This window comes from Anastrepha ludens, chromosome 4, assembly GCF_028408465.1.
Source record: "Anastrepha ludens isolate Willacy chromosome 4, idAnaLude1.1, whole genome shotgun sequence".
NCBI classification, from domain to species: Eukaryota; Metazoa; Arthropoda; class Insecta; order Diptera; family Tephritidae; genus Anastrepha; species Anastrepha ludens.
In genome coordinates this window covers 46,564,537-46,592,358 of record NC_071500.1, presented here as the reverse complement: position 1 = coordinate 46,592,358, position 27,822 = coordinate 46,564,537, and the positions used below count along the sequence as shown (strand labels likewise).

The window sequence follows — 27,822 nt, the reverse complement described above, 5'->3', positions numbered from 1 at the left end:
TTCGTTGCCCGCACCCACGCAACCATTCGCCTTCGCCTTAACAATTGTGAGCCAAAGTCCTTGCCTCTTGAAAACATCATGCAATGCCAATTCGCCCAAATGTTAATGTTGTTGTAATTTTAGAAAGAGAGTAAGCACCTAAGGCAACAATAATTTAAGAAACGTCTAGTACATCACGCATGCCGCACGTAAGACAGATCTGTTAATAGACCAATAACGTAAAAATAAAGCTGAAACAACAAACTTCGTCCTTCACAGCTGTATTCTTTGTTGACATTGTCACCGAAATGGAGGCGTTAAAAACGGTCTAATATGTATTATTGTTATTGTAGTTAATTTGTATGCAGCACTGGAATTCGTTTTAGCTGCGAGCTTGCTGCTGTTAATGTTGGTCCTATGCAAACATCGAAAATTCACCAGGCCCCCTTTGATAAATATTGATTTGTTGGTTTACCACTTATGAGCGCTTCTGCCAGAACTAACCATACACACATACATTTATATATAAACACATTTTATTCAGAAGTGAGGTGACAATATTTTTTACAGCTCCAGCAAAAAAGGATGTCGCTTAATACGAAAAAGTAAACAATTCTCATTATTCCAGCGGAAAATGTAATTTACGTTCATTTAAAACCACTTCAGAATTTTGCTAATTCTCATGACTCCCACTTGGCCCGTTGTATCAGGAAATTGGCTGTAGATTTTGACAGTTGGTATTTGCGAAAAGCTTATTGAAAAAATCCCTTAACGGGTTAAATAAACAAATTTCATCTTCGATTTTATGATTAGCCTATCCAAACTAAAATATACGCACATACACAATTAAAAAGTGGTTGAGTAGCTGACGTTTGGCGAGTGGCGGGTGTCAAATGCAAACTTATTTCGTTGCCTGTTTATTTAAGAGTAAGTGCGTATATAAGTGTGTACACATATACTTATGAAGCACAGACTGAGCATATTGCGCTTCAAAAAGACTTGAGTTTAAGAAGCGTATGTTGCCAATTGAAAAGAAGAGCATAAATTAATTTAGCCGCCATAGAAGAATGGGCTTGTGCGTCAGCGCCATTCGGTGGATTTTGAGCTCGAGACTTACAGTGGACCGTGAAAGAAAAATCTTTTCTCAAAGCAGTCTCCCCTCGACAGGCAATGGAAGAACTCCCAGTGTGTGTATTTTTGCCATGCAAAAAGTTTATCTAAAACTAAAAACGGAACAACTTCGTGATGCACACTATGAAATTGGACGTGCAGCTCCAAGTTTTTTAAGATATCTCAACTATTCGGACTAACACATGCAAAGGCTAACGAACGGAGATACAAATCTTCTATTTAATCAGCACTTAGCAAAACTGTGCCTAAACTGCCCAGGTCATCGAAGTAGTGTTTCACCAGAAGCCTCAGAGCATTGCATAAACTCTACCTCTCATCAGTAAAACTCAGTATATCATAATTATTCTTATGCGAAGCTACATTTTCGTGTTGAATACCTTCGAAGAATCGTATATGGCTCGTATACGCTTACAATGCGACTGTCTACCATCAAAGAACGAGTTGCCAACATGTCGAGCGTGCATCGGAGGAGAAAGAAAAGGAGGCACTGGGCGCACCCGTACATTAGGAATAACTCAAACAGCAGATTATTAATGCTACGAGCAAGTAACAAGAGGGTGAATATAAATTTCAGACATTTTACAGGATGTCTAAAAATGCTTTTGAAAAGCTTGTAGAAATAGTGAAGCCGGCTATTCAAAAACAAAATAATAACATGCGCGAATGCGTTAGCCCGGTGAAAAGTACTACGATTACGCTGAGGCACGTAGCATTCTTTTTGAGATTTTGGTGAGGTGGACGGAGTACAAGAAGGTGTAGATTTCTCAACCCTTTTCCGTATCTAAATCTTAATAAAAGTTATCCATCACCTCTTTTACTACTCCATATTACACCGCATAAACTTCTTTTGTAAAAACATTACTATCTGTAGATAATTACTAGCAGGAAGATCAACATTTTTGTGAATTACAAAATTTTTTAGGAAGGATCATAGACTAAATTTTTAATAGCAGACAAAAACCTTTTAGAACCTTTAAATATGATAATTCCATAATTCACCACTCTAAAAAACAACATTCCTTTTGACAAATATTTATATGAAAATCAAAAACAAACTACAAGCGTACTATGATGTTTGACGCACTGCTGTACGATAAGCGTTATGCTGCATGTGTGTTGTGACGAGTATTGGGAGCTAACGACTCGTTTGCTGTTCGCCATTTGAACACAAGTGTGCGAAGCGTATCTCTCGCTACAATACGAGCCGTGTGCGAATGGCCTAAGTTTTATGCTTTCTGTTCGTCAAGATTTGCCTAGTAGTGAAGTTGGTATGCAAATTTGACAGCCTGCATTTAGTAGCTGATCAAGACATCCCCTCAATTGATGAAATATGAAGTTATAGAGCGGCTTGTAGGTTTACTTCCGATTACCTAAGTCCTATCTCATACTCTTTCCTCGTCTGCTTTCGCACTATCAGTTATGTTTGTCCCGGGTCTCAGTACGAATTAACACTGTGCTTTGAAGAAGCCGTAGACATTTTCGATAATCTTGCACATATTTCGAGTTCATTGCTACCATTACAAGCGCCTTGATTTCAGGTCTGCTGACTATAAAGAAGGTGCGACTTCTACTTAAACATATCAATTGCAGAGATCTGGGCTTGAAAATACTGCAGTACCTTGAAAGTATATGAGCTTCTCTCAATAAGAATTGCTGAGAGCAAGCGCCAGATCCCGTTGCAGTGACCATTTTAGAATCCTTTATGAAAATTGCAAATTATTCATCGTTTAAAACGATATACTGTATGGTCTATTTTTATGTGGTGGATACGTTCTACATATCGCATATAAGAAATGCGCATAAAAAAGGCTTCACTTGCCTTGAAAAAGTAGGGTTGCTGTTCCGTAATTTACTAAAGTCGAACAAAAGCAAAAAAACGAATTAAATATAACTTAAAACCGCATACAAAAGTTTACAGAAATTAAAAGTAATAGGCTGTTTAAGGGGTCCCGGTGGCCTAGAGCTCGAAAATGTAGGGTATTTTCAGGATTTTTTTTACAATAAAAAAATGAAAAACGATATTTAAATTTTTGAGGCTTTTTATTTAACTTCTTTTACATACAAAAATGAAAAAAAAATTGAATTTTAATAGTTTTAACAATGGCGCTGAAGTTGGTCATCCCCAAAAATTGGACTAGGATGGTGTTGTCCATTTTGGCTCTTCTATTTATGTGAAACACAAAAACCAAAAAAATTATTAATCAGTAGGACTGTAGATATGTCACGGGAGAAAAAAATTAAAAAAAATGGCGCGGTTTTGAATTTGACACTCTAAAAATCGGGTTTTTTGTTGTGAACAACATATTAAAATTTTAGACGATTCGGTTGAATAGTTTTTTTTTGACAACACCAGGCCGAAAAAAGTCGTTTCGAGATAAATGAGTTTAAAGTTTGAGGTACAGGAACGCGCGGACTGCTCTCTACCTAGTTAATGAGCTGTAGAAGCTTTAATATTGGGAATTTCCGCATGAAAATTGCACAGTATATTTTAAGATACTATACTTTGGAAATATCGAAAAAACAAAAAATCGATTTTTTATAAATTTCTAGATCACCGGGAAATAAATTACTTCGAATATCTGAAAGAAATTCAAATAAAAGCTTAATATAAACTTGTACTGAAACTTAATTCATTTTATTTTATTGAACAGTAATGTATTTTTACATTTTTATTCAATATCGCGATCTTATAATGGTTTTCAATGTTTACGAAGTGGTTCCAAATCACCTTCATCTTCAGAAGAGGCTGTCTCTACAATAGATATTTGCGAAGAAGGCAATGGATTAATGGATGAATGAAAGAAAAATAATGTTAACCCTTCGCGTTCCACGATTTTCGAATACTGTCCATGCACGGGCTTCATAAACAAGCCTATAAGTCTATTTGTCCAAGAAATTTTGTGTACGAAATACACACCACATAACTTCAAAATCGCATAAAACGAGACCTTACAATACACAATAGTTCCAAACAGTTCTCCAGGGGTAGTCAATGTTAAAGTGTGCACCAAGCAGACTTTTTGTTATCTGATGGTCACAATTCCTGTGCTCTACCACTATACTGTTTGAAATTCATAGATGCATACCGTTTGAATGAGATATTAAACAAATAACGGAAATTATCATAGGGCATTGCATACTTACAGTCGAGTTAAATAATAAGCACAACTCGCTTAAATAACTCCCCCTTTATCGTCTGTAACAAACTTTGGAGCACCTAGAAATTGATGAGTAATGTTTTCCATAACATCGTAAAGTATCTGCTAATCTTCTAATGAAGTTTCCTTCATATGTTATATGTATGTGCGTACATATGTTAGTATTTATGAACATATACGTACTCATTTTAATTGGCTGCGATGAGTGTTGAAGAAGTTTCACGAGCGCGTATTAATCTAACACCTCAACTGACTTGTAGGTGTCACTGAGATGAAGGTCATTGTTATGAATGAATGAATATAATGCAATACTTAAGAACTTAACAATAATTGGTAGAAGAGAGGTAGAGATGGCAAAGTTTCTCGGTTCCGTTCGATGAATGCTTTCAGTGGGAGCACATAAAGTGGGAACAAGAATAATATTTGTTGTTTTGTCCTAGTTTTATTGTGTACTCATTCTCAGTATATAATAGGAGCATTGCATTGTTTTCGTTTCTTCACCGCAAGCATATGAATAGAGTTTAATATAATATCAATCAATGTGATGGTGACTTTTTTAAAGTGCAGTAATAACATAGGAATGAGCAACCAAACTAGCAGCGCATAAGATCACGTGTATTTTGTACAGTCGGTGCCAATAAAAACCAGATAATTGCGAAAACGAAAAAAAGCACTTAATATAAAAATATCTTTTTCATGTTGTAAGTTAAATCTACAAGGAGAGACCTACAGTTTTAAGCCGATTTTGAACGCAAGATATGTTTTATGAGGAGCCTTTTCATAGCAGAAATACACTCGAAGGCTTACACTCGGTGGTTGCCGTACATATGTATATAGAAATGAATGTCTGTTTGATTGTCTGACCTTCACATCTTTGAGCTTTTAAGCCTCGCTAGGTGGCGCTGAGGTCTATATATTCTGAAAATACGTGCTTTATATTTCAAACCCAAAATTCCGTCACAATTATAGTGTCCAAAACGTTATGGTTACCTGAAAATTGGGAGGTAAAAACCCATAAAAAAATGTTTTTGAGTATTTTTACAACCAGTTTTCTCAAAAACCTGACGTGCTTGAATCTCACACTCCAATATTCATATAATTAAGTTCCAAAACTAAAAATAAACGGTTTGTTTAGCGCACAAAATTGTATCGGAAACCAGTTTCATATAAAAAAACCGAACAGCTAAGCCGCATGATGGGGAGAATAACAAAGTACCGCTACTTTGCTCTCAGCGCATTTAACAGCATCGCTGTCGGCGCACTTGCGTAATTTCTTTTTATGTTGTTTGTGTAATTTCTTTTTCTTGCATTCATTTCTCATCTCCTTCATGCAATTGCACCAAAGTGACTTTGGCAGCCACTTTACTGGGTACACGGCAATAGAATTCTGCCCGTTCATTTCTCACGTATTCACACACTTGTCTAATCAGTCGGTTAAGATGATTAAATGCGGAACTCTTTCATTTTATGTGAGAAATCGCCCAGGAACTCGCTTAAATACTTGGCAGCACTGCCAATCACAGGCATCAAGAATAACTGACGAAAATAGTTCGTTTTTTACTTTATTGGAAAAATGTTGCGATTTTAATATTTATAATTATTTGTTGTAAAATAATTTCAATTGAAACGAAATAATTTCAATTAAAGTTTCTTTTTAGAATTTTCACGGTATTTCGATTTCGAACTTCGAAGGCCGATTAAAAAAAAATTCGAACTAACGTAAAAAAACGGCGCGATACGGGTCTTCTAATTTCGCCTCTATTTTCACCCGCCACTCTCAGAATGGACCTAATTTTAGTTAACCTGAATTTGTTCCACAGTGTATTTGTAACACCTTCTGAATTGATTTCACCAAGCATATGCTTGTCTATACCTATCTCGATTCCTCTATGCTCTTACATACACCCGTTATGTGAACCAAGTTGTAATAGGCGCTATTAAGATCAGGCATAAAGGACATACTCCTACATATGTATGTATGTATGTGTAGATATGCACATACTCGTACTTATGTGTGTACATAATTTTGTTTGCGCTCAATCGTGGCATGTTTTACTTCTATTTTTTTTAACATGAGGGAGTTTTGATATCAGGCTCAGTGTACTAAGACATTGCTGAAAACCGCATATACCTACCAGAGACCTGCATGGCTCACTGTTTTCTTGAGTTGTTCATACGCTAAATTTCTTGCTCACATTCAGTCAATTGAACCAAAATATTTGGTCAAGTGCATCACCTCATAATATCTTCGGCTCAAATCTAATCATTGAACAAAAAGCAGCATTGAATGAAATTAGCATCGGCCTTTGCGTTCAAACGATTAAACTTGTTCAAAGAAGTAATTGTCATTATTGTAAATAGCACATGTTCGAGCACTCGAGCGTTGGCGTACAATGTACGCTGTAAATTGCGTTTCGTATTTGAAAGGATTAGTTGGTTTTAGCAATGTTTCCTTATTTACATTATTTTCTTTCGTGTTTTATTATAAGTTTTAAGAAAAAAAAAACAAATATGAAAATATAGTGTTCTTGCTTTAAAATTTTGCTTTTACTTTGCTATCGTTAGTTACAAGCAAAAACTCATGCGGGATCATACGTGTTCAAACCGGCTCATTTGGCTCTATAGCCCTTTTATTCTTGCTCAAAAAAATGAATGTATAGCCGAACGAGCAAATACCCGAAACAGCTGCTATGAAGACGATTGGTGATAACATCGGAGAGCTAAAACGCAGCACATGATTTGATTGAGCTGAAATAAACAATGACAATAACTTATTTGAACAAGTTCGATCGTTTGAACGCAAAGGCCTGTTTTTTTGTTCAAGCGAAGCGTATGAATGTTTTACACTGAGCCGGTGCAGTTCTCTGATACCTACATCAGCCGCCATATATTGATATCGACCATATTCCTTCTATGGGAATATGTGTGGACTGCATGATAATACTTTTTTAGAAGTCTGTTCCAACATTATAAGGGCTAACAGTCGCACCGCATAGACATAAAATGCCATGCATATGCCCATAAATAGGCTTTAGCTATCAATCGCAAAATTTACTTACCATATGCTTTTAGTGGTACTGGAACCATTTCACTTATTTCCATTACGCCATTTGAAACGTCATAATTTTGCAATATTTGCATTGAAATTATGCTGTAAAAGAGCTTTCATCAATAAGTATGTAATACTTCAGTGTTATTAGCATTTTAGGCGCGCCATAAATTTTGTTTTGCATAGAAACAACAGTCAGTCGCGGCATAAACGGGCATATGTATTTACATATGTTACGTATATATTTTATTTACTCATTCATAAATATGTGCGCGCGGATATACATAAATGAATGATACACATTCTGTATGTACTTAGGCGACATAGTACTTACATACATTTAGGCGCACGGAGCATTTAGGAAAATAACAAATTGCTTATCGTGTTTTTTTTTTTTTTTTTTTTTTTTTTTTTTTTTTTTTTTTTTTTTTTTTTTTTTGTTTTTATGTAAACATTGGCAAACTTGATGCGTGCGCGTATTAAATAAGTGCGAGTGCGGGTGTGCTTTGACCACTGAACCAAAATTCTTTTAGAGGTACTCATCATTAATTTACAAATGCAAGCATAAAATGCTATATAATCCTATTATTTATGACTTCGTGCCGATAACTATACTCATTTCAATGTGAGTATAGCGTTCAAATAATTACAGATAGGTATTTGGCGCATGGACCAGTAATCGAAAGATTTTTGGTTCATTTCCCACTTCTGGCATAAATTATTAAAAAGTTATAAGCATTTCACCTATAGCAGCTGCTCTTCTCGCAAACAAAGTCGCGTGGAAAATTTTATGCGGCCTATCAAAAATTGGAGAAGCAGCTCAGTCTCTAAAAATTACAATGTGCATACACGCATACATTTATCATACGAAATATCACTTTATTGGTATTTGTATTTTGTAAATAATGCCAATTCATCAGGCAAAGTTGTTAACATATCCAGATATTTTAATGACAAAAGCAATATTTTTGCAAGTAAGTGTCTAAACATATGCTAAAGGTATACAATTATAAACACACAAATAAATACATGCATGCATTTACAGTGGCTCACAGATGTATTTTGCATAGTTCTTTGCGTGCACAATTTTCAGATTTCTTATGTATTAAGTAGGCGAACTTTCACTTATTGCGTATTTTCTAAAGAAATTGGGTACCCATCAAGGACAAATATTGCACGGTTAAGTAATTATAACAGAAAACGTGCGTGGCAATGAGATTCTGTGCTCACAGAAGTATTTCGCTTATTGTTTTTGAAACCTTTACTCGAGCAAGTGTCGTGTGTTTATTTCTTATTTGGTGAATTTTGGGTTGCTAAAGTGTATTATTATTAATGTTATTTATATTTCAGTTCACTTCGTTTGTACGAGCGCGGGTTAATAAGTGCTTGATGACAGAGTTTGGAGCAATTTTTTTTTTCGCGGCAAGTTGTCACCGTTTATGAAACCTGGATTCATCATTACACATCAGAAACTAAGCAACAAACAAAACAATGGATTTCTCCGGGTGAATCTGCTTCAAAGAAAGCGAAAGCAGTTCCATCGGCCGGAAAAGTCATTTCAACGATTTTTAGGGATGCGAACCGCGTCATCCTCATGGATTTAAAAAAAAGAAAGAACTTATTAGAACGCTTTCACAAAAAATTTGAAGAAGACTCGGCCGCATTTGGCGAAAAATAAGGTGCTGTTTCACCACCATAACGCACAAGCACATTCATCCGGAGTTGTCGCCGGCAAATTGCATGAATTCCTGACGCATCTCCCGTATTCACCCGATCTGACCCCTACGATTTTTTCCTTTCCTAACATGAAGAAATGGCTCGGGGGAAAACAATTTAGTTCAAACAAGGAAGTCACTTCGACAAATTCTATTTTTGGAGGAGTTAAAAAACGGTCGGTATCTTTCTAAAAGGGGAGGATGTTGGAAATTTTTTTTTTAAATGGTGTCTTTATTTCTAACACGGGTACTTAATGAACCCCCTTCGTAATTGTGGTACTGTCCATATCCACAGCTGGAAAACAACTGCTTGCAATCTTTACAATGAATAATCTGCGAAACACATCGGTAATATGATTAATCGATAGCCCAAACAACAGAAATCGTAATAAAGCGAAGAAGAGAAGAACGCCAAATATTTGAAGAACATCCGAAAACCCCCATACGAGTATATTAGCCAGAAAAACTAACGGCGAACTAAAGACAACACTTCAGGCATCACTCCCAAGTATCCAATGAGACAATAGGCAGAGTACTTCGGAGTAGAAACATCCATAGTCACATAGCACGTTAAAAACCAGTTATATATAGGATGTTTTTTAAGAGCTTGAGAACTTAAAATGGTAATATATAAGAGGAAGTCCAAAATAAACAAGAGTGGTGTCATAAAAATGGTTTTGATGGCGCCATCTTTTTAATGAGTTTGTGCGTTGGAAGTTACACCTCCAGCTGACTACCAGTGAAAGCTTGGTGACATTTGGTTCAGTGGAAGCGAAGTTATTGCGTCTAAAGTGTGAGTATCTATGTTTCATCGGTACAAAAATGAGTTTCGAACAAGGAGCTAAAGTCAAATTTTGTTTTAAAATCGTTTAACGACACATTTGAATTAATGAAAAAAGTTTATAGCGATGATTGTCCGTCTCGTACCAGAGTTCATGAGTGATTTACACGTTTCAGAGATGGTTGTGAGGGCATAAATTGCAACGAACATATGGGCCACCCCAAATCAGTAATCACCGAAAACTCCATCGAAATTGTTCGTAAATTTATCAAGAATGAACCGAAATTATCATTGAAATTCATGGAATCAGAGTTGACTATCTCCAAAATATCGATTTATCGCATTTTAACTAATCATTTGGGCTTACGAATGGTTTGTGCACGTTTCATTCCGCATAATTTAACTGAGGATCAAAAATTGCTCAGAATTCAACATTCGAAAGACGTCATTCAAGAGGAGACAAAAGACGAGAAATTTGTTTACAATATTGTAACTGGTAATGAAACGTGATGTTTTCATGTAAACTTAAACTAATCGTCAAAGTGCTAAATGGAAGGCCACAGACGAGCCACCACCCAAAAAATTGCATATGGAGAAGTCGAAAATCAAGTCGATGCTCATTTGTTTTTACGATTCCAAGGGAATTGTCCACAAGGAGTTCCTGCCAGTGGGCCAAACCTTCTATGCAATTTCCTATCTTGGCGTTTTGTCTCGCATTCGTCGAATTCGCTCTGAATATTGCGAAGGAGTAATCTGGCATTTATTGCAAGATAATGGACCATCTCATCGATCAACTCTTGTGACTCGCATTTTAAACATCAATCACTCGCCTTATTTGCCTGATATGGCTCCCTATGCCTTCTATCTATTCTTATTTCATTTGGTCATGAAAGAAATACGAGTTGGGGTCCTAGAGGCCATCCAAAAGGCTTGTACCGGCAGTCAATGACCTGAGCACAGTGCATCGAGGCCAGAGGCTACGAGTTGCATGGCCCATTCGATTAACAATTTTTGACTACTTTTGCCAATGAATCTAATTCATAAATCTAAATTAGCCCAATCAGCAAGAATGCGACGCAAACGATGGTCACTTGGCTTCAATTCTAGCGCAGGCTGTATTCTATGGACACCTATACCAAGATCTTTACGAAAATTTTCCACTTAGTCGAAGGAGAACGGCCAACCAGTTGAGAACGGCGACGAAGTCTTCTTCAAAACTTCGCGAATAGATTTCTTTTTGGTAAAGTAACATAAATATCCATAATTTGGAAGCCTTGTTCTGGTGTTAAATGATTCATGATAATTTGTATCCTATTGTACCCTTCTAGGCACATTATTGCACCCGCCTACCCCTACCTTACTGAACAGAAATGTCAACATTGTTTGCCTGTCAAACCATAGTTGTCAGTATCGCTAGTTCTCATGCAGTTAAAACACCACCCGATAAATATTTAATAAATAAAAGCGACTTTTAATCGTCAACACCTAAAAAACAAAAAGTTTTGAGTTTTGGACAATCGTAATATTTAGTAACAAAAGCAAGTATAATGTTTTGTGGTCGGATGGTAGTCGTATAATGTGGCGGAATTTAAATGAAGAGCTACAGATCAGGAATCTTAAATGCAGTGTCAGGCACGGTTGAGGTTCTGTCATGGTTTGGAAGTGTATGCCTACTCAGTGAGTCAGAAAACTAATTCTTATAGATGGCACGTTGCATAAACATCTTTATTGGTCCATTCCAACAGAAAAACTACATTCCAGTGCGGAAAAAATGGGTATATCAAGGAATGAGTTTTTATTTCAACGCGAATGTAGAAAAGCTGGATACTTTTCATTATAATGCATTTGCGAACCTAAGTTAAGTTAAATATTTTAAAAAACCTTTGTGCCTTTTTCGACGGTAAAGTGGAGGACCCCAAAATTTCATTAAAAAGTGCGCTTAGGGCTGTTTTGCTCGAGGATTGGGAACAAATATCTGCTGAATTTAATAGGAAGTCGACTAAATCCATACCAAAAGACTTAGATGCCGTTTTAAAAAATAATAGTCATCGCACGAAATACCACACGGTTTGTGTATATAAGCATATTTATGCACCACTACAAGTCAACAGCATACAACTTTTGTGAGCCATGATTTCTGAATGTTTTTCACATATTGTTGAGTTTATAAGAGAAATAATATTATTTAAGTGTTGCTGAGGTTTTTATGTAGTATTAACATTAAATTTTAATAACCTGCGAAATAATGTATAAATATATATGGGACGTTCCACGTCAACCGGTACACTAGCCGGTCCAAAATTCTATGGGACCGATTTTGAAGTCCAAGGTCTCAAAATGATCGTCTCAATGTCCACTATTGAAAGCCGTCTGGCCCATTGAGAAATTCAATATGGGGTCCAAATTATGGCGTCTAAGCTGACTAAAAATTAGAGTTTATTTAAAATCTTGTGTGCTCCTAAGAAAACCAGGAGCAATGAAAAAAAAGTAATACTGATTCTTTATGTTCTTAGGGTCGCTGATTACGATTTCGGAAGCAGATTTCCAAAATTCAAAATGGCGGATCCAATATGGCGGCCGAAAATATTAATTTATTTCGATTTGTTTAAAATGTATTTCTAAGGGGTTTTTGGGGTCGCTGATTACGAATCTGAAGTCAGATTTTTTAAATTCAAAATGGCGGATCCAATATGGCGGTCAAAAATAAAAAATTTATTTCGATTTTTTTGAAACCTGTTTTAAAAGGGTTTTTGGGGTCGCTGATTGCGATTCTGGAGTCATATTTCAAGAATTCAAAATAGCGGATCCAATATGGCGGCCAAAAATAAATAACGTTATAAAATAAAAAAAAATAAAAAAAAAATATTGTAAAATAAACTTGGTGGTCCCAAAATTTGTTTTTATTTCATTGCTGTAATTGTACGTGTATGTTGCTGCGATAACGTGCTATTTGGGTCTTTTGTAGCTGTGTTCTTGGCAAACATTTATTCCATTTACTCTCACAGTGTATTTCAAGCTGCTTCAATTTCACTTTATGTGATTTTATTTTGTTTTTTCAATCTAAAGAAGGAAGGTCGTTTTCTTCTTATTAACTTAGCAGATAAAATTGGTGGTCCCAAAATTTGTTTTTATTTCATTGCTGTAATTGTACGTCTTTTGTTTTTCTCGTCTTAGCAATTGATTATTATTTTATTCTGCTACGTGAAATAAAGTTGATAATGATATTTTCTTAAAACCTGATCAGGTTTTTAAATTGAGTTGGGTGGTTTTGATTAAATCTCTTTTCCTATTGGTATTTATATATAATTATGTCGACTTGTAAACTCGATTGTGATAAATTTAAATAAATCTCATGGTGATAGATGTGTGAATCCATTACAGGTTGATGGCCACGTTGGTAAAGGTCTGAGGAAAATTTCCAAAAAATTGTTTGAAAAATTTCCAGACTTACCAATCAATGCAAAAATATGCAAAACTTGTAGAGCTATGTGCTTTAAAGAAATTGATTCTAGGGCTGAAGATACAGAATTTTCTGAAGAACTGAAAGACTCAGATATAGAGGAAGAAGTGAGCCCGAACAAGAAAAAATGTTTGTCTAGAGAAGAAGAATTAAAAGTAATGTTGACTGGACTTAAAGAAAAAATTTTTAGTCTACCAGAAAATGATCCTCTTCGGTTGTCTATTCTCACAATAGCCCCTGATTGTTGGTCAATTCGGAAAATAAAAGAAGAGTTTAATACTTCTCATAGAATGGCTCAAGAATCCAAACAATTAAAAATGACTGCAGGAGTTTCGTAATGAACGACACCGAAAACCCTTTTAAGGAACGGTTTCAAAAGAATTTCATCAATTTATTTATTTTTGGCCGCCATATTGGATCCGCTATTTTGAATTCTTGAAATATGACTCCAGAATCGCAATCAGCGACCCCAAAAACCCTTTTAAAACAGGTTTCAAAAGAATTTCATCAATTTATTTATTTTTGGCCGCCATATTGGATCCGCTATTTTGAATTCTTGAAATATGACTCCAGAATCGCAATCAGCGACCCCAAAAACCCCTTAGAAATGCATTTTAAACAAATCGAAATAAATTATATTAATATTTGGATTCGCCATTTTGAATTTTGGAAATCTGCTTCCGAAATCGTAATCAGCGACCCTAAGAACATAATCAGTATCACTTTTTTTTCATTGCTCCTGGTTTTCTTAGGAGCACACAAAATTTTAAATAAACTCTAATTTTTAGTCAGCTTAGACGCCATATTGAATTTCTCAATGGGCCAGACGGCTTTCAATAGTGGGCATTGAGACGATCATTTTGAGACCTTGGACTTCGAAATCGGTCCCATAGAATTTTGGACCGGCTAGTGTACCGGTTGACGTGGAACGTCCCATATATAATTTTTTTACAACATTTAAAAACAATACAAAAATATATAAAAATTTCAGGATTTACTTAATCGTCTTCACGAACAAAATACTTATGGGAGCCACTGTACATATATGCACATATGGTTGTGGATATAAAAAAATCGAAAAAGTACGTAAAATAGTTTTCAATAATTTTTACTTTATATGGAAGAGTGAACATTTCCATTACTTCATCCACATGGTGGGCACAGCTGTTCCCATTACAGCAGTAGCCCATCCTATCAATCTAATTGATTTTGGGATTTATTTCAACGATGCAATACTTAAGTAATGAATTATTTCTGAATTATTTGATTAACAGCATCACAAAAAAAGTATAAAGGTGTAAAATTGCGACAGTCAACACAAAAACAGTTAATTTCCATCGACCATCGAACTTAAAGGCCGAAGAGATAGATTGTTAGAGGGCTGTTTTATCTCCAATTTCTTCAAAACAAAAAAAAGTTAATAAACAATTTGAAAGCATGTTTTACTCTATCTGAGTATTTAGGTATCCATATGGAGTCAAATCACACTAGGAAAACTCACATCCACACCAAAAGATAAACTTTGGGTTTAAAACTTACCTTTTTCTGCTAATTGAAATTTGAATTGGTCGAGCAAAGGAGCATCAAGAGATTTGGTGGTTCCTAAACACTGAGGATAAAAAGCCCATTGTATTTAGAGCTCTGAAAAGAGGATAGATGGTCAAGGGAGAAAGGAGAAAAGTATCAGAAAAAGAGATAGGAAAGAATTGAGACAGAGACAGAGGTAGTTAGTCCTGTGAGAATTTTCCAGACTCTTTGGTAAATCTGTAATCCAGTTTTAGAGAACGAACAATACTCATTCTCATTAAATCGGAACCCAAAACTCGTAGTCCTGCTCTAGCAAACGTAAAACACTCACAGAGAAAGTGCTACCCGCCTCCTCTAAGCAAGACAGGCATATTGGTTCCTCTATGATCCCAATGTTGGTCATATGCTGACTCCAGGAGTTGTGTCCTGTAATAATACCGACCATCAACCGAACGTCTTTCCTTCCAGGTTTTAGTATAAAGTTTGACAGTTTTCTGTCTCTGAAAACTCCAATCTGTTTCCCGCTCACTCTCCTCTCGATTATCCATTCGGCTATGTGATACTTATTACTATCATTTAAGTACCCTCCGGATCCAGACCCTATTTCATTCTTGGACCCAACGGTAAAGAAAATATCCGTTAAACCTCCCTGAATGTATTCTGGATTGCTCCATTACTCACGCAATGGAAATCTGATATCAAATTTCTAGGTCAAAAACAATGGATACTGCTCAGATATCAACTTAATGATTTCCCTGTGTCCCGAAGTTTTGTCTTCGTGCCAGAAACCAGATTCATGGAGTCTACACTTACTGACTTGATAGAGAGTCTACGACCAAGCACTACCACAGTGGAGAAAGAACACCTCCTTGCTTAGCCATGGTGGTGATTAGTTCGTCGCTGTTCTCACCAGCGGTTAACAGCCTCTCAGAGAGCATGGAATATATCCACTTTACAATGGTTTGATTAACTCCATGTTGTTCGGTAGAAGGACATATTGAGCCAAAAGTGGCATTATCAAAATCCCAACGAATGTCCACGAACATTGTGTACTCATCAGCTTCTAGCCGGGCTACCTAACATAATTCTTTTTTAATGGGTGATTATAGAGGTATCGGATTTTAAATTGAAATGTAACAACGTAAATTCAAATTGTTTGGGCAATCTTTATTACTTTTGTGTAGAACCATTCATGAAATTGATTTTTTAAAGATAATTCCTTTCAAATATTGGACGCAACTGCGCCGTAATTTCTCAATCCGTAAACACCAATTTTGAATGACTCGCTGGAGGACTTCGGTCAGTATCTCGTGAATAACTTTAGTAATGTTGGATTCTAATGCCTCAATTGAAGCTGGTTTATCAAAGCATTTATACTTTACATACCTGCACAAATGAAAGTCTAAAGCTGTGATATCACACGATCTTGGTGGCCAATCTACTGGTACGAGACGAGAAATAAATTGATAAATCCATTGTTTTACGAGCTGCTTGGCAAGTAACGCCGTCTTGTTGAAACCAAATATTGAGAAGAACGCGAGCTTCAATTTCCGGCATCAAAAAGTCGTTAAACATGGCACGTTAGCATTCGCCATTCACTGTTATATTGGCGCCAGAATCGTCTTTGAAGAAATGTGGGCCGATGATACTTCCAGTTTATAGGCCAAACCAAACGGTTATTTTATTTCAATGATATAATGAGTGACACTAGTCACGCGTGATCTGTGAAAGAAAGTTCCACTCTGATCACCCATTAAAAAACCATTCAAAAACCCAATAGGGCACACGATGTCTAGATATGGGATACCGCATCCTACTCAAATACTACAGAGATTTCAGTGTAAATGCTCAGGATGTTAATAAATTGTCCATGTCTCCAAAATCCACAAGGAACTCAAAATACCAACGGTTAAAGAGGAAATAAAAATCCTAGCAAGAAAAATGGGCTTAGAATTGTAATGACGTAAGATATCCAGCTTATCAAAACACACCAGTAGCAGTTTTGAAGTGACTTGGTAAGAGTCGAGAGCCTTGATTGCTGCCTGGGTATTACTAAGAAAAGCTGTGCTTCTGTTGTTATATGTAGCTGCATTCAATGTTCAAGTGAGTGGATCTTACCATTGCGTAGGCTTCCGCTAGAAATATATTAGTATTCTTGCGTAGCGTTTAAGGGTAAATTTTCCGTTGGGTTATCTTGCTGGCTTTAGATAACCCCACTCATGTTTCGTTATTGCTCAGCTCAGTTTTGAAGTGTTTAACTAAACTGCAAATTCGCTCTGTAAGGGTGGTACTCGTAGACTTTGCAATATTTAAACCACACCGATTTTCCGTTTTTTCGTAAGGCATAACTAAAACAGTTATGTTCGAAAGATATTTGTCGTACGATAATTTCTAGTATGTTTTGGGCAAAAATTTATGTATTTGTATACCAGTGTGTGTTTAACCATAAATCGATCTAATAGATATGTAATGCGGATATATACTGCTGGTTATTAGACACTTATGCGAGCGCAAAATAGATGCCAGTGTCAAACTATCATGAGATTCCATTATTTAGCTTGTAAGTAAAAAATTAATACAAAATTGTATTAAGGGTCTTCGTTTTCTACCCTAATTAAGTCTTGTATATATAAGCTCTTCTTATTAGATTCCGTTTTAATACGTAAAAATACACGTAACTACTATGCGGTAAACTTCAAATAATCGTAAGTGATTTAAATCAAAATACAGTATAATCTCGATAATTCGGACAATTAAATACCAGAGGTTGTCCGAAATATCGAATTTTCCGGATTATCGAGTGGGTAAAAAATTTAATAGAAATCAGTAGATCAGTAATTAAATGAAATAAACTTTTATTTAATCTTAAATTGATTAATATTCAATGAGTTATATGTACATATATTAGTTTTTATTCGGCCGTAAAATAAATCAATATATTCGTTTGCCGCAATTTTATTTCATTTCTCTTTCTGAAGGCAATATCTCTGAGACTCACAAGTTTTAAAATGTTTCCGGATGAAAATTCCTGTTCCTCTGCATATTTAATACAACTATCAAATGCGACAATAGCTTGAGAGTGCGAAATTTTAGGATCTTGGCTTTCATTTTCGTCAAGACTGCTGTTCTCGTTATCTTCTTCCTCAATCTCGTTGATATCGAAATCAGTGTCGTCATTCAACCACTCAGTAATCTCGTTATCATTATATACATCAGGGGATATTTCAACAAGAAGATCAATTATTTTAGTTGAGCTGCTGGGCCGTAGCATCGCAAGAGGCAAATCATCATCTGAGTCCCATTCTTCGTCATAAAGAATTTTGTTAAAACATTTTCTGAGCACGCGTTCATCCACATTTTTCCAAGCATTAGACGATAAAAAAGCCACATCTTTTAATGTAAAGTTTTTTAAAGATTCCGGGAGATTGCTCGTTGGGCTGGACAAAAGTAGAGACAAAAAACTCTTCCGATAGTTTGTCTTTAAAATTCGGATAGCATTTTGGTCCATTGGTTGTATAAGAGCCGTGCAGTTTGGTGGCAAAAACATAACATATATGTCCTTATCGACATCCGACAGTGATTGGGGATGGCAAGTTGCATTGTCTAGCAGTAAAATGGCTTTGGCTGGTAAATTCTTTTCCTTTAAGTAACGCTTTACTTCTTTAACGAATGAGTTTTCAAACCAATTTTTAAAGATTTGCTCTGTCATCCAAGCATTTTTGGTATGGGAGTACCCAAGCGGAAGGTTTACATTTTTAAACGCTCTGGGGTTTTTGGCTTTCCCTATCATGAACAATGGAAGTTTATGTTCTCCGGTTGCATTACAACAAACTAGAAGTGTTACTCTTTCTTTTCCAATTTCGCGCCCGGTGCGGATTTTTCATTATGCAATGCAAGGGTTTTTTCTGGAAGTTTTCTCCAAAACAAAGCAGTCTCATCTGCATTATAAACCTGATCATACGTAATGCCCATTTCTGCAATTTTCTTTCGCAATTTTTCAATAAAGGGTTGCACAGCAGTAGAATCATTGGAAAGTTTTTCGCCAGATATTTTTAAGAATTTAATTCCATATCGGGAACGAAAATTACTAAACCAACCATTACTAGCCACAAATTCCACACTTTGTCCGTAAATTTGGGAACAGAATTCTTTGGCCTTTTCTTTGATGATTTCCGAGGAAATCGGTGCATTGTTTCGTCTTGCGTTTACAAACCATTTATACAAGTGGTCTTCCATCTTTTCAAACTCCGCAGGTCGCATAGTTTTACACTTTCCAATGCCACATTCTGTTCTAGCAATGTAACTGCAAAATGTAATCAAAGGAGGGTAAACTCTTCTTACAAAATGTTTTCGTTTTTTACCTATCAATCTTTAATCCACTTGATTTTATGTCCGAAATTGTAGATTTACCTACATTGTATTGCGCAGCTAGCTGTCGAATTGACTGTCCTTCACTTAGTTTCTTAAGAACTTCTTTTTTCTGGTCTATCGTTAAAAACGTATGTTTTTTCTTAGCTGCTGGTGCCATAGTTAAATTTATACAGTCCACAGTTAAAGAAATTATGGAGTTAATGTTTGAAATTAGCTACTGAACTGCACGTTACGCAAATATGCTTATGAATATGAACTAGGAGGCAGACGAGCACTTAAACGCACTAGTCACGCAAAGTAGTTAGCAGGGGAGGATTATAAAATAAAATAAAAAATAACGGAATTCCTTTTTATTTTAGCATATTCACTGGATAATAAAGAAGTGTCCGAATTTTAGAGGTACATGAATACGTGGTGTCCGGATTACAGAGACTTCTATAGAAAGCGTTTTGGTGTCCGGATTACCGCGCTGTCCGAATTATCAAGTGTCCGAATTACCAAGATTAGACTGTATATACATAATTGCTATGTTGTCTAAGGCAAACCCAAGCATTAGTACGCACAACAGGCGCGCAAACACATACACTCCTCCTGCTGCCAAATAATAGACGAATGTAGTATTGAAGAGAATGCATAGAAAACAAAAGACTGAAGAAAATCACAGTGAAGAATGGTGTTGTAGCAGCTTTTTGACAGGCTTTGTATTTCATACGCACCCTACTAAATATACAAATGAATTTAAATGTTAGAGGTCGAGTTGGATGATGCTCACGTACAACAGGGCGTATGATGAATGTTTAGTCGATGAGCTGGCGTAAGTGATAAGCGGTTGATTATTTTATCCCTTGTGGGAAAGCGTTTTTATGAAAATGAACAAAAAATGTGTTTATGCCATAGATTCGTATATAAATGTATAACCATGTATCCATTCAAAACTTTGACTTTTGATTGTACTCAGCCCACTGCTCTTTAATCATTCTTGGTTTTTGCTGGAAGTCGAGAGGTGAAACATTTTTGTATAGTATCTTTTCAGAGAAACGTTGCAAAGTTATATATATGTATATGCATGTTATGTTGTGGTTGTTGTTGTAACTGATGATGATTTGCTATTATAACCAAAAAAATCCAGTGTCAATTTGCGCCTATTCACAGCTTAACAACGCCACCCAGATTCAGCTGTAGTCGATGCCATCTATGATGATGGCGGATTTGCGTGGATAGTGAAGTGGCGAAACACAACATCATGCCACATAAAGAGTAAACAGCAATCAAAAGAATTTTCATGCACCACAAAGCAACAAATGGAAGAACAAATGCTCCAACGAATTGACTTCTCGACAATTTTCCGTCGTCACTACTTCTGCTGCCACATACTATAAATTACTTTTGATATTAGCTGAATTTTTGGCTGTGAAAACCTGCATTGGGTGCTTGATATGTACCAATATTAGCGGTTATTTCCGATTACGATATTTCGGGATTCCGTACGTCGTTTCGGGACATAACTTTTGTTTTTTGCAAAGACCCATACATAAGTACGAAAATTCTTGAAAATTGAAAATAAATATGATTCTGATTATTATATTTCCTAAAGTAGCTGTCAGTAAATTAACACATTTTAAATCGTTTTCACTTAAGTTTAGGTAGAAGAAAATCGGTTAGGTGCAAAAATGTCCTTTTAGGCCCAATTTTAGTAGCGATAATATGATTTTTAAAGCGACGTGGATATCAACAGCGTTACTGAATACTGTGTTGCTCAATAAATTTCGAGGTTCGATAGAAAAAGCACAATTTTATAGTTTGAAATAGACTTATTTATTCAGTATAGCTTCCTTGAACCTCAGTAAACTTGTTTCAACGAGATTCCAATTTATGAATTCCTTCCATAAAGTGAGATTCTGGAAGGGTTGCAAAATACGCTTCCCCAGCTATTATGACCTCATCCTTTGATGAAAAATGCTTTCCATGCTGGACTTTCTTAGGTCTAGAAACAGATTCGCTAAGTCGCTAAGGGATAAATCTGGTTGATTTTTGCCATTGTCAAATGCTGACACGGTGCATTGTCCTGATGAAAAGAATTTTTTTCTTTTGTAAGCTGGGTCTCTTTTTTCGAATTTTTTCCTTCACCTTCAGTCTAAAAGGTTACAATAATACTCAGAGTTTCTTGATTAATCAGTTTCTTGCAAGTAATCCAAAAACAAAATACCTTACGCATACCAAAAAACTATTGATAACACCTTCTTGGCCGATTTGCCGGTTTCTGGACCCTAACTCATTTCGGAGCTGAACTCGTTTCACATCACTCTTTAGCCTTTTCTCTTGATTTAGGATCATGGTGATAGATCCAAGTCTTATCTATTGTGATGAATTGACGCACTAAATCCTTTCGAAAACGCTCTGAATGAGAAAGTGCGGCGGCACCCATTGTGCATACAACTTTTGAAACCTAATTAAAAAAATAATAATTGGCGCGGACACTTCTGTTAGGTGTTTGGTCGGGCTCCTTCTCCTATTTGTGGCGTGCGAATTTTTGTTGCTCAACAAATGGAGAGACCTACAGTTTCACACATGGAGATTTGAACCTACGCACTTCCGAATGGTAGTCATGCACCAACCCAGTCGGTATTACTTGTACTGCCCAATGAGATGACTAAGGGTAAATCTCTTTCAGTCACTCGACGATTTGCCAATACGATAACCTGTATTTTTCTACGATTTCTGGTGTTTTTGCTGTTTTTGGATGTCCTTGACATGGATCGTATTGAAGGCTTGTATGACCACGTTTAAATTCAGCAACTCATCTTTCTACTGTACTAATTTATGGCGAAAAGTCCTCATACACTTTCAACATTCCTTCATAAATTTCATTTGCTTTTAAACCTTCCAAAAATAAACATTTCACTGCACGATACTTGATTTCTCCATACTGTGAAACGTCTATACTATACTATGCACGTCGATATCCGTGTATTAAAAGATTACGGGATCCTGGGGACGACCATCTCTAGTGCTGGCATTGTTCGCATACAGCTCTGCTATATGCGTGTAAAGCTGTATGTGTGTATATGCTTACACAAATGAATGCTTGTTCGGCCATGCGTTTGCTGCTTAAGCGTTTAAGGGCCATCACTTCTAACTGTTATTATACCTTTTAGCCATAATCGCTGACCACTGGGAGCATACTCGCATAGGCGTAGAGTTGAGTGGCGTTATACGCAAACCGATTAAAATACTTGTTCGTTGCTTGCTTACTTACATGCGTAGACATATTTTCCAGTCTACATGCTTTTGCATTTTTGGAGGTGTTTATTATGTATGTATGTACATATGTACACAATTAGGCAGAAATTAAGTTCTGTGACTATTTCTGATGCTACGTAAAGTGCATCGAAACCAAAGAAACTTAGAATTTCGCAACTGCTGTAAAGAAATGCAAAAGCAAAGCTGAACATTTAAAAATACATAACACTTTTAATTACTCTTTTATAAAATGATATTAGTATCCAGTTGTTTATTTCGTGTTTTTTTTAAGATACAGAACTGAATTGATTAGAGGAACCGCATTTTAAATTGAAATAAAACAATGAAAATTCAAATTGATTGGGTAATCTTTATTATTTTGGTGTAGAACCATTCATCACACTTATTTTTTAAAGATAATCTCTTTCAAATATTGGCCGCAACTGCGCCGTAATTCCTCCATCCGTAAGCACTAATTTTGAATGAGTCGCTGGAGAACTTCGACCGATATCTCGTGAATAACTTTAGTTATGTTGGCTTCCAATACTTCAATCGAAGCTAGGTTATTCATAAAACATTTAGACTTTACATACCCACACATAAAATTCCAAAGGTGTAATACCACACAGTCTTGGTGGCCAATCCAAAAGCGAGGGATAAATTCTCACTGTATGGCAACTAGCGCCGCTGTAGAGATCCCGGGCTTTGATTTCCGGCATCTAAAAGTCTATCATGGCCCAACAGCGTTTGCCATTCACTGTTACGTTGGCGCCAACTTCGCCTTTGAAGAAATATAGACCAGTGATTCCTTCAGCCCATAGGCCGCATCAAACGGTTGCTTTCAATGGATGTAATGGCTGTTCTTGAATGGCTTCGGATTGCTCTTCAGGCCAAATAAACCGATGTTTGCTTATTGACATAGCCAATAAGCCAAAAATGCGCCTCAACGCTAAATAGTTATGTACACCATAAGTAGGCTTGAGCGCGCGATGAACACTTTTAACAGAGTACCGATTTTTGTAATACATATACACATATACATATATAATTGAGGCTTACACCCTTTATTGGGAGTTTGGACGAACTCTTCCTCCTATTTTTGGTGTGAGTCCTGATATTGTTTCACAAATGGAAGGTCCTATAGTTTTAAGCCGACTCCGAACGGCAAATGGTTTTTTTCATGACAGAAATACGCTCGGTGGTTTGTCAGCGCTGACCGAGGGGCGATTGCCATTAGAAAAAACGCCGGTCGCCTTTTTTGGGGAAAAATGTGTTCAATTATTTTTGATTTAAGTTATTGATCACCAAATCAAAATCGATAGTTTCTGATGTAACCGCAATTCTCAACACATTCGACAAATTGTTTTGGGTGAATTTATTTCGGATTAATTTTTTGTATGCTTTATATTATATATGAAAAAGCGGTCGTACTTACAAAAGTAGAAGAAAACATTGAGCGTAGTTTTATTACAGCATTTTTCAGAGCTCAAAAATCTCACTATTGTATAAGTATCGTAGTACAAATAGAATCAAATCGCTGAGCGAACTTCGTCAAGCAGTGCGATGCCGTCGGATGGTATTCGTCGTTACATTTCGCTTAGTAAATCAGATTAGTCTTCAAATATTTGAATTAGTCCAAATTATCAAAGTTTTAAATATTATCTTTATAATTTTATAAAATGCAAGTCGGGAATCGTTTGGGAAGAAGATTTGCTACCTCCGATGGAAGAGGCAAAATTAAAAATAAATCCATTATCGGCGAAGTTCGTCGTTGCTTTGGTTGTTTGCATTCTCATATACTGCAGTGTGTTTTAATTTTGACAACTATGATTTGTCCGAGGAAGTTCGCTTAGCGAATCGGGATTACGAAATCAATTAATTCTGATTAGAATGGTACTGCGTGCATTAGTGAAAAGCTGATTTGCTTATTGGATAGCTTTGTCAGTAAAAGATGGACCGCAGGCAATAAAAAAGGGTATTAGCTAAAAAAATAATTTATTTAAAAAAAAATATTAAATTTCAATTTCTTGAACTATTCCAAAATATAAAAACAACTAATGTATTGTAATTTCGACCGCCTTTCTTGTTTTTCTCTTTTAAAGTTTTATTTTCGGCAATGTTGCTATCGAAAACTTTTTTAATCCGCTTAAAATATGAGAATTAAGTCTACAAATAGTTGTTGATCCGCATTAATTGCACTTAATTCCTGAGATACTTCCGAATTAATTCGTTAATCCCGGTTAACGTCACCGTTTGTCTAGGCTATAATGCTATTGATTAAAGATTAAGTGCAAGTAAACGAAACAGCTAAAAGAAATTAATATTATTATTTTTAAGAAATATTGTGTCTTTTGAAACGCATGAATTTCAACCTGTTAATAAGTAAATTAATAACTACATTATTTAGCAAATGATTAACGCAAAATTTGTTTTTGCACTCTCTTCCAAATCTACAGCTACAGCAATGCTACTAAAACTCAAAATGAACCATTCCAACTGCGAGCGACAATCTAAGTGTAAATTCCTTCCGACCATTTTCCACGTACTACTCGTAACCACCATTTTGAAAATCAAATTTTCGGCAGTGAATGCTGCCTCAGCAGTAGGGGAAGATGCAGCTACTAGCGTTGTGCTCTCGACGGGTAACGAAGAGAAACGGAATTGGCAAGCGCTTCAGGGTCCGTGGGGTAAACGTGCACACTATACTGGTCCAACATTGCCTGAGGCCAACAACGAACAGGAGGATGATGAACGGCTAGTACCGCTATTGATAAGCAATGGCGAACGTGATGAACCATTTCTCAAGTACTCCATGATGTACCTAACCAATGCTGGTACGCTAGATCGTTTGTTGAATGAAAAACAAGAGGAGCAAAGTGGGCTAAGATTCAATGATGAGCTGCCAACGTCTATTGAGGATAATGAAGGCTTTATTACTAACAACAACAATGGCGACAACGATTTGCTAAATGAGAAACGTGCTTGGAACAAAATGAATACTGCTTGGGGTAAGAGACGTAATACGCCAACATGGAATAAGTTCAGGGGTAAGACAATTTGGAAGAAATTTGAATATGAGAAATATTTTTAATTATTCTTTTATAACTTTCGTATACTTCATAGGTGCATGGGGCAAACGCGAACCGGGCTGGAATAATCTCAAGGGCATGTGGGGCAAGCGTTCCTCGAAGGATTGGGTGAAGTTGCATGGCGGCTGGGGCAAACGTGCTTTGAACTAAATTGAAACACACGCAATGGAGTCAATTTTGGCATCAACTCTCTTAACAGGATGCGTAGCTATAAACGCAATAACTGGCTACTAACCTTTTAAGAGGAAATCAAATAATAATCCATTTATAACTAAAATATATAAAAACTTAAAAATTTATACAATGATATAAACATATTTGCCTATTGTAAAGTTTAGCTTACCTCTCTGTACATTTTAACTGAATGTTTCTTCTAATGTTGTATGGATGTATTAAATATAAGTAACTCATATAACGGGAGCTAAGCAAATGTAAAATACAGTCAAGTACTAATCCACATACACATATGAATCTAGTATATAAATATACGTACATATACTATATACATAATAAATTTACAAATTAGCATTAGAATTAATTTTAGCACTCTGATGTGTAAAGATAAAATAAATATTTAAAGTAATCCATGATCAGCATTTAAAAAGCTCAATTTAATTCACATCCGATTTTCTGTGTGGACTTTGTAATACCAAAAATGTATGAAAGCCTTAAATGTTTTGTGTATGTATTGTATGTAAATGTATGTATATAATTTTGTCTTTTGTATTTTCATACATACATATATATTTCGAAATGAGTATTTAAGCATTTTCGCCCATTGAAAAATTAATTTCGAACATCAAATGAACTCGGAAAAGGGTTACAAAAAAGGAAAAGAGAAGGGCAGCAAGCAAATCTAGTCAACATCTAGTCAACTGAGTCTGGTTTTATGTATAAACTAATTAAAAATCATGAAAAACACATTTAAATAAAGACTATTGTAAAAATATAGCACACAAGTTTGAGTGTTTACTGATAATCGGGCCAACACAATCAAGACATCTTGGATTTATGATCGGGCAAGTACAGTTACATCAGTAGCTTTATCCGAAATTAACTTAAAAAATCTTTGTAAGGGTCCGTTGTGGCTAAGTATATATTTGTGCTCTATACGGACAATATAATATAGTATATCAATTGTTCGATTTCCACTCTTATAGTACCCATGAATATAGTTTTCTAATAGCTGTCACCTTCAGCAGATACGAGGTCTCTTCTTGAAGCAAATAATTTGTAACAATTATGAAGATTTGGTGTGAATGTATGCAAAAAACTTGCAAAGTGGGGTAAAGTGAGAGAGAAAAATTACATTTTATTTTGAGGTGAGGTTGGAAATTTTTTTTGGATAATATACATTTTTACTTGTAAGAATTTGCGAGTTAGTGAAACAGCTGATCGCAAAGCTAAAATAAACACCGTTGGTGCAGTTTCCGTAATACAAATCGAAAGCATTCAAGGTATATTTTGTGTTTTATGCTTGTACTTCTTGATTATTAACTAATTTGAGAATATGTGTACATATTTTCTATAAATAAAACACAACAAAATTTACCGGAATTTTTTTTTACAAATTTGTTTTTCCTTGTTCACTCCTCTCGTCTGATTCATTTTCTTGGATAATATCATGTGTATAAAATTTTAGTAATTTTGCATCAACGTAAGATCTCTGTGATATATTACTTTTTTTTGCTTTTTTCGAAAATGACCGTTATATGGGAGATGAGCGTGGTTATGAACCGATTTTACATATTTTCAATGCAGGTATGTAGGTATTCATTTCAGCGGCCTGGCTTGCATTTTCGCCTTTATCAAAGAAAAACTGTAAAATGTAAAGAATTTTCTCTTTCTTAACTTCCGTCGCAACTGAATGGAACAAACAAAAACAGCAAAAGAATTTTTTTAATGTGAAATGTCACCTTGACATCGGACCTAAACTTTAAATTACGAGATATCGATCACTACTGCTATCTACCGAGAAAATAATGGACTCAAGCGGACTCATAGACAAGAGTAATTCGACTAATCTCGTCATTCTAAGCATTTTGGTAATATACTTATATTTCTGAATGTCTTATATCTCAATAAATGGGTTGGCTTTAGCTTAATTATAGGTTTAAAGATAATTGGGAGGGAGGTTCCTGTAAAATCTTTAGAACTCCTAACTTTCCGGCAATCATAGTTTATTCGTCTTTAAAATGATTTCAGTACCGTCCCTGTAATTTGGCTCATTCCACTAAAATTTCTTTTAAACTTCACTGATCATTTACGCACGTGCTTTCACTCGTTTTTCATATTAGTATTAAAAATATTTAATAAAAATTA

General features: G+C 35.7%; 1 protein-coding gene across 1 annotated transcript in view; it reads left to right on the top strand.

The window, feature by feature from the left end:
* The window catches only part of LOC128862174 (allatostatins MIP), a 47,243-nt gene extending 20,803 nt beyond the window's left edge, over positions 1 to 26,440 (top strand). The window contains exons 2-3 of the mRNA XM_054100644.1: positions 24,868 to 25,458; positions 25,535 to 26,440. Of these exons, the coding sequence (XP_053956619.1) occupies positions 24,876 to 25,458; positions 25,535 to 25,650 (699 nt within the window). The 5' untranslated portion in view covers positions 24,868 to 24,875 and the 3' untranslated portion in view covers positions 25,651 to 26,440. The remainder of the gene's footprint in view (positions 1 to 24,867; positions 25,459 to 25,534) is intronic.
* Positions 26,441 to 27,822: the final 1,382 nt, after the last annotated feature.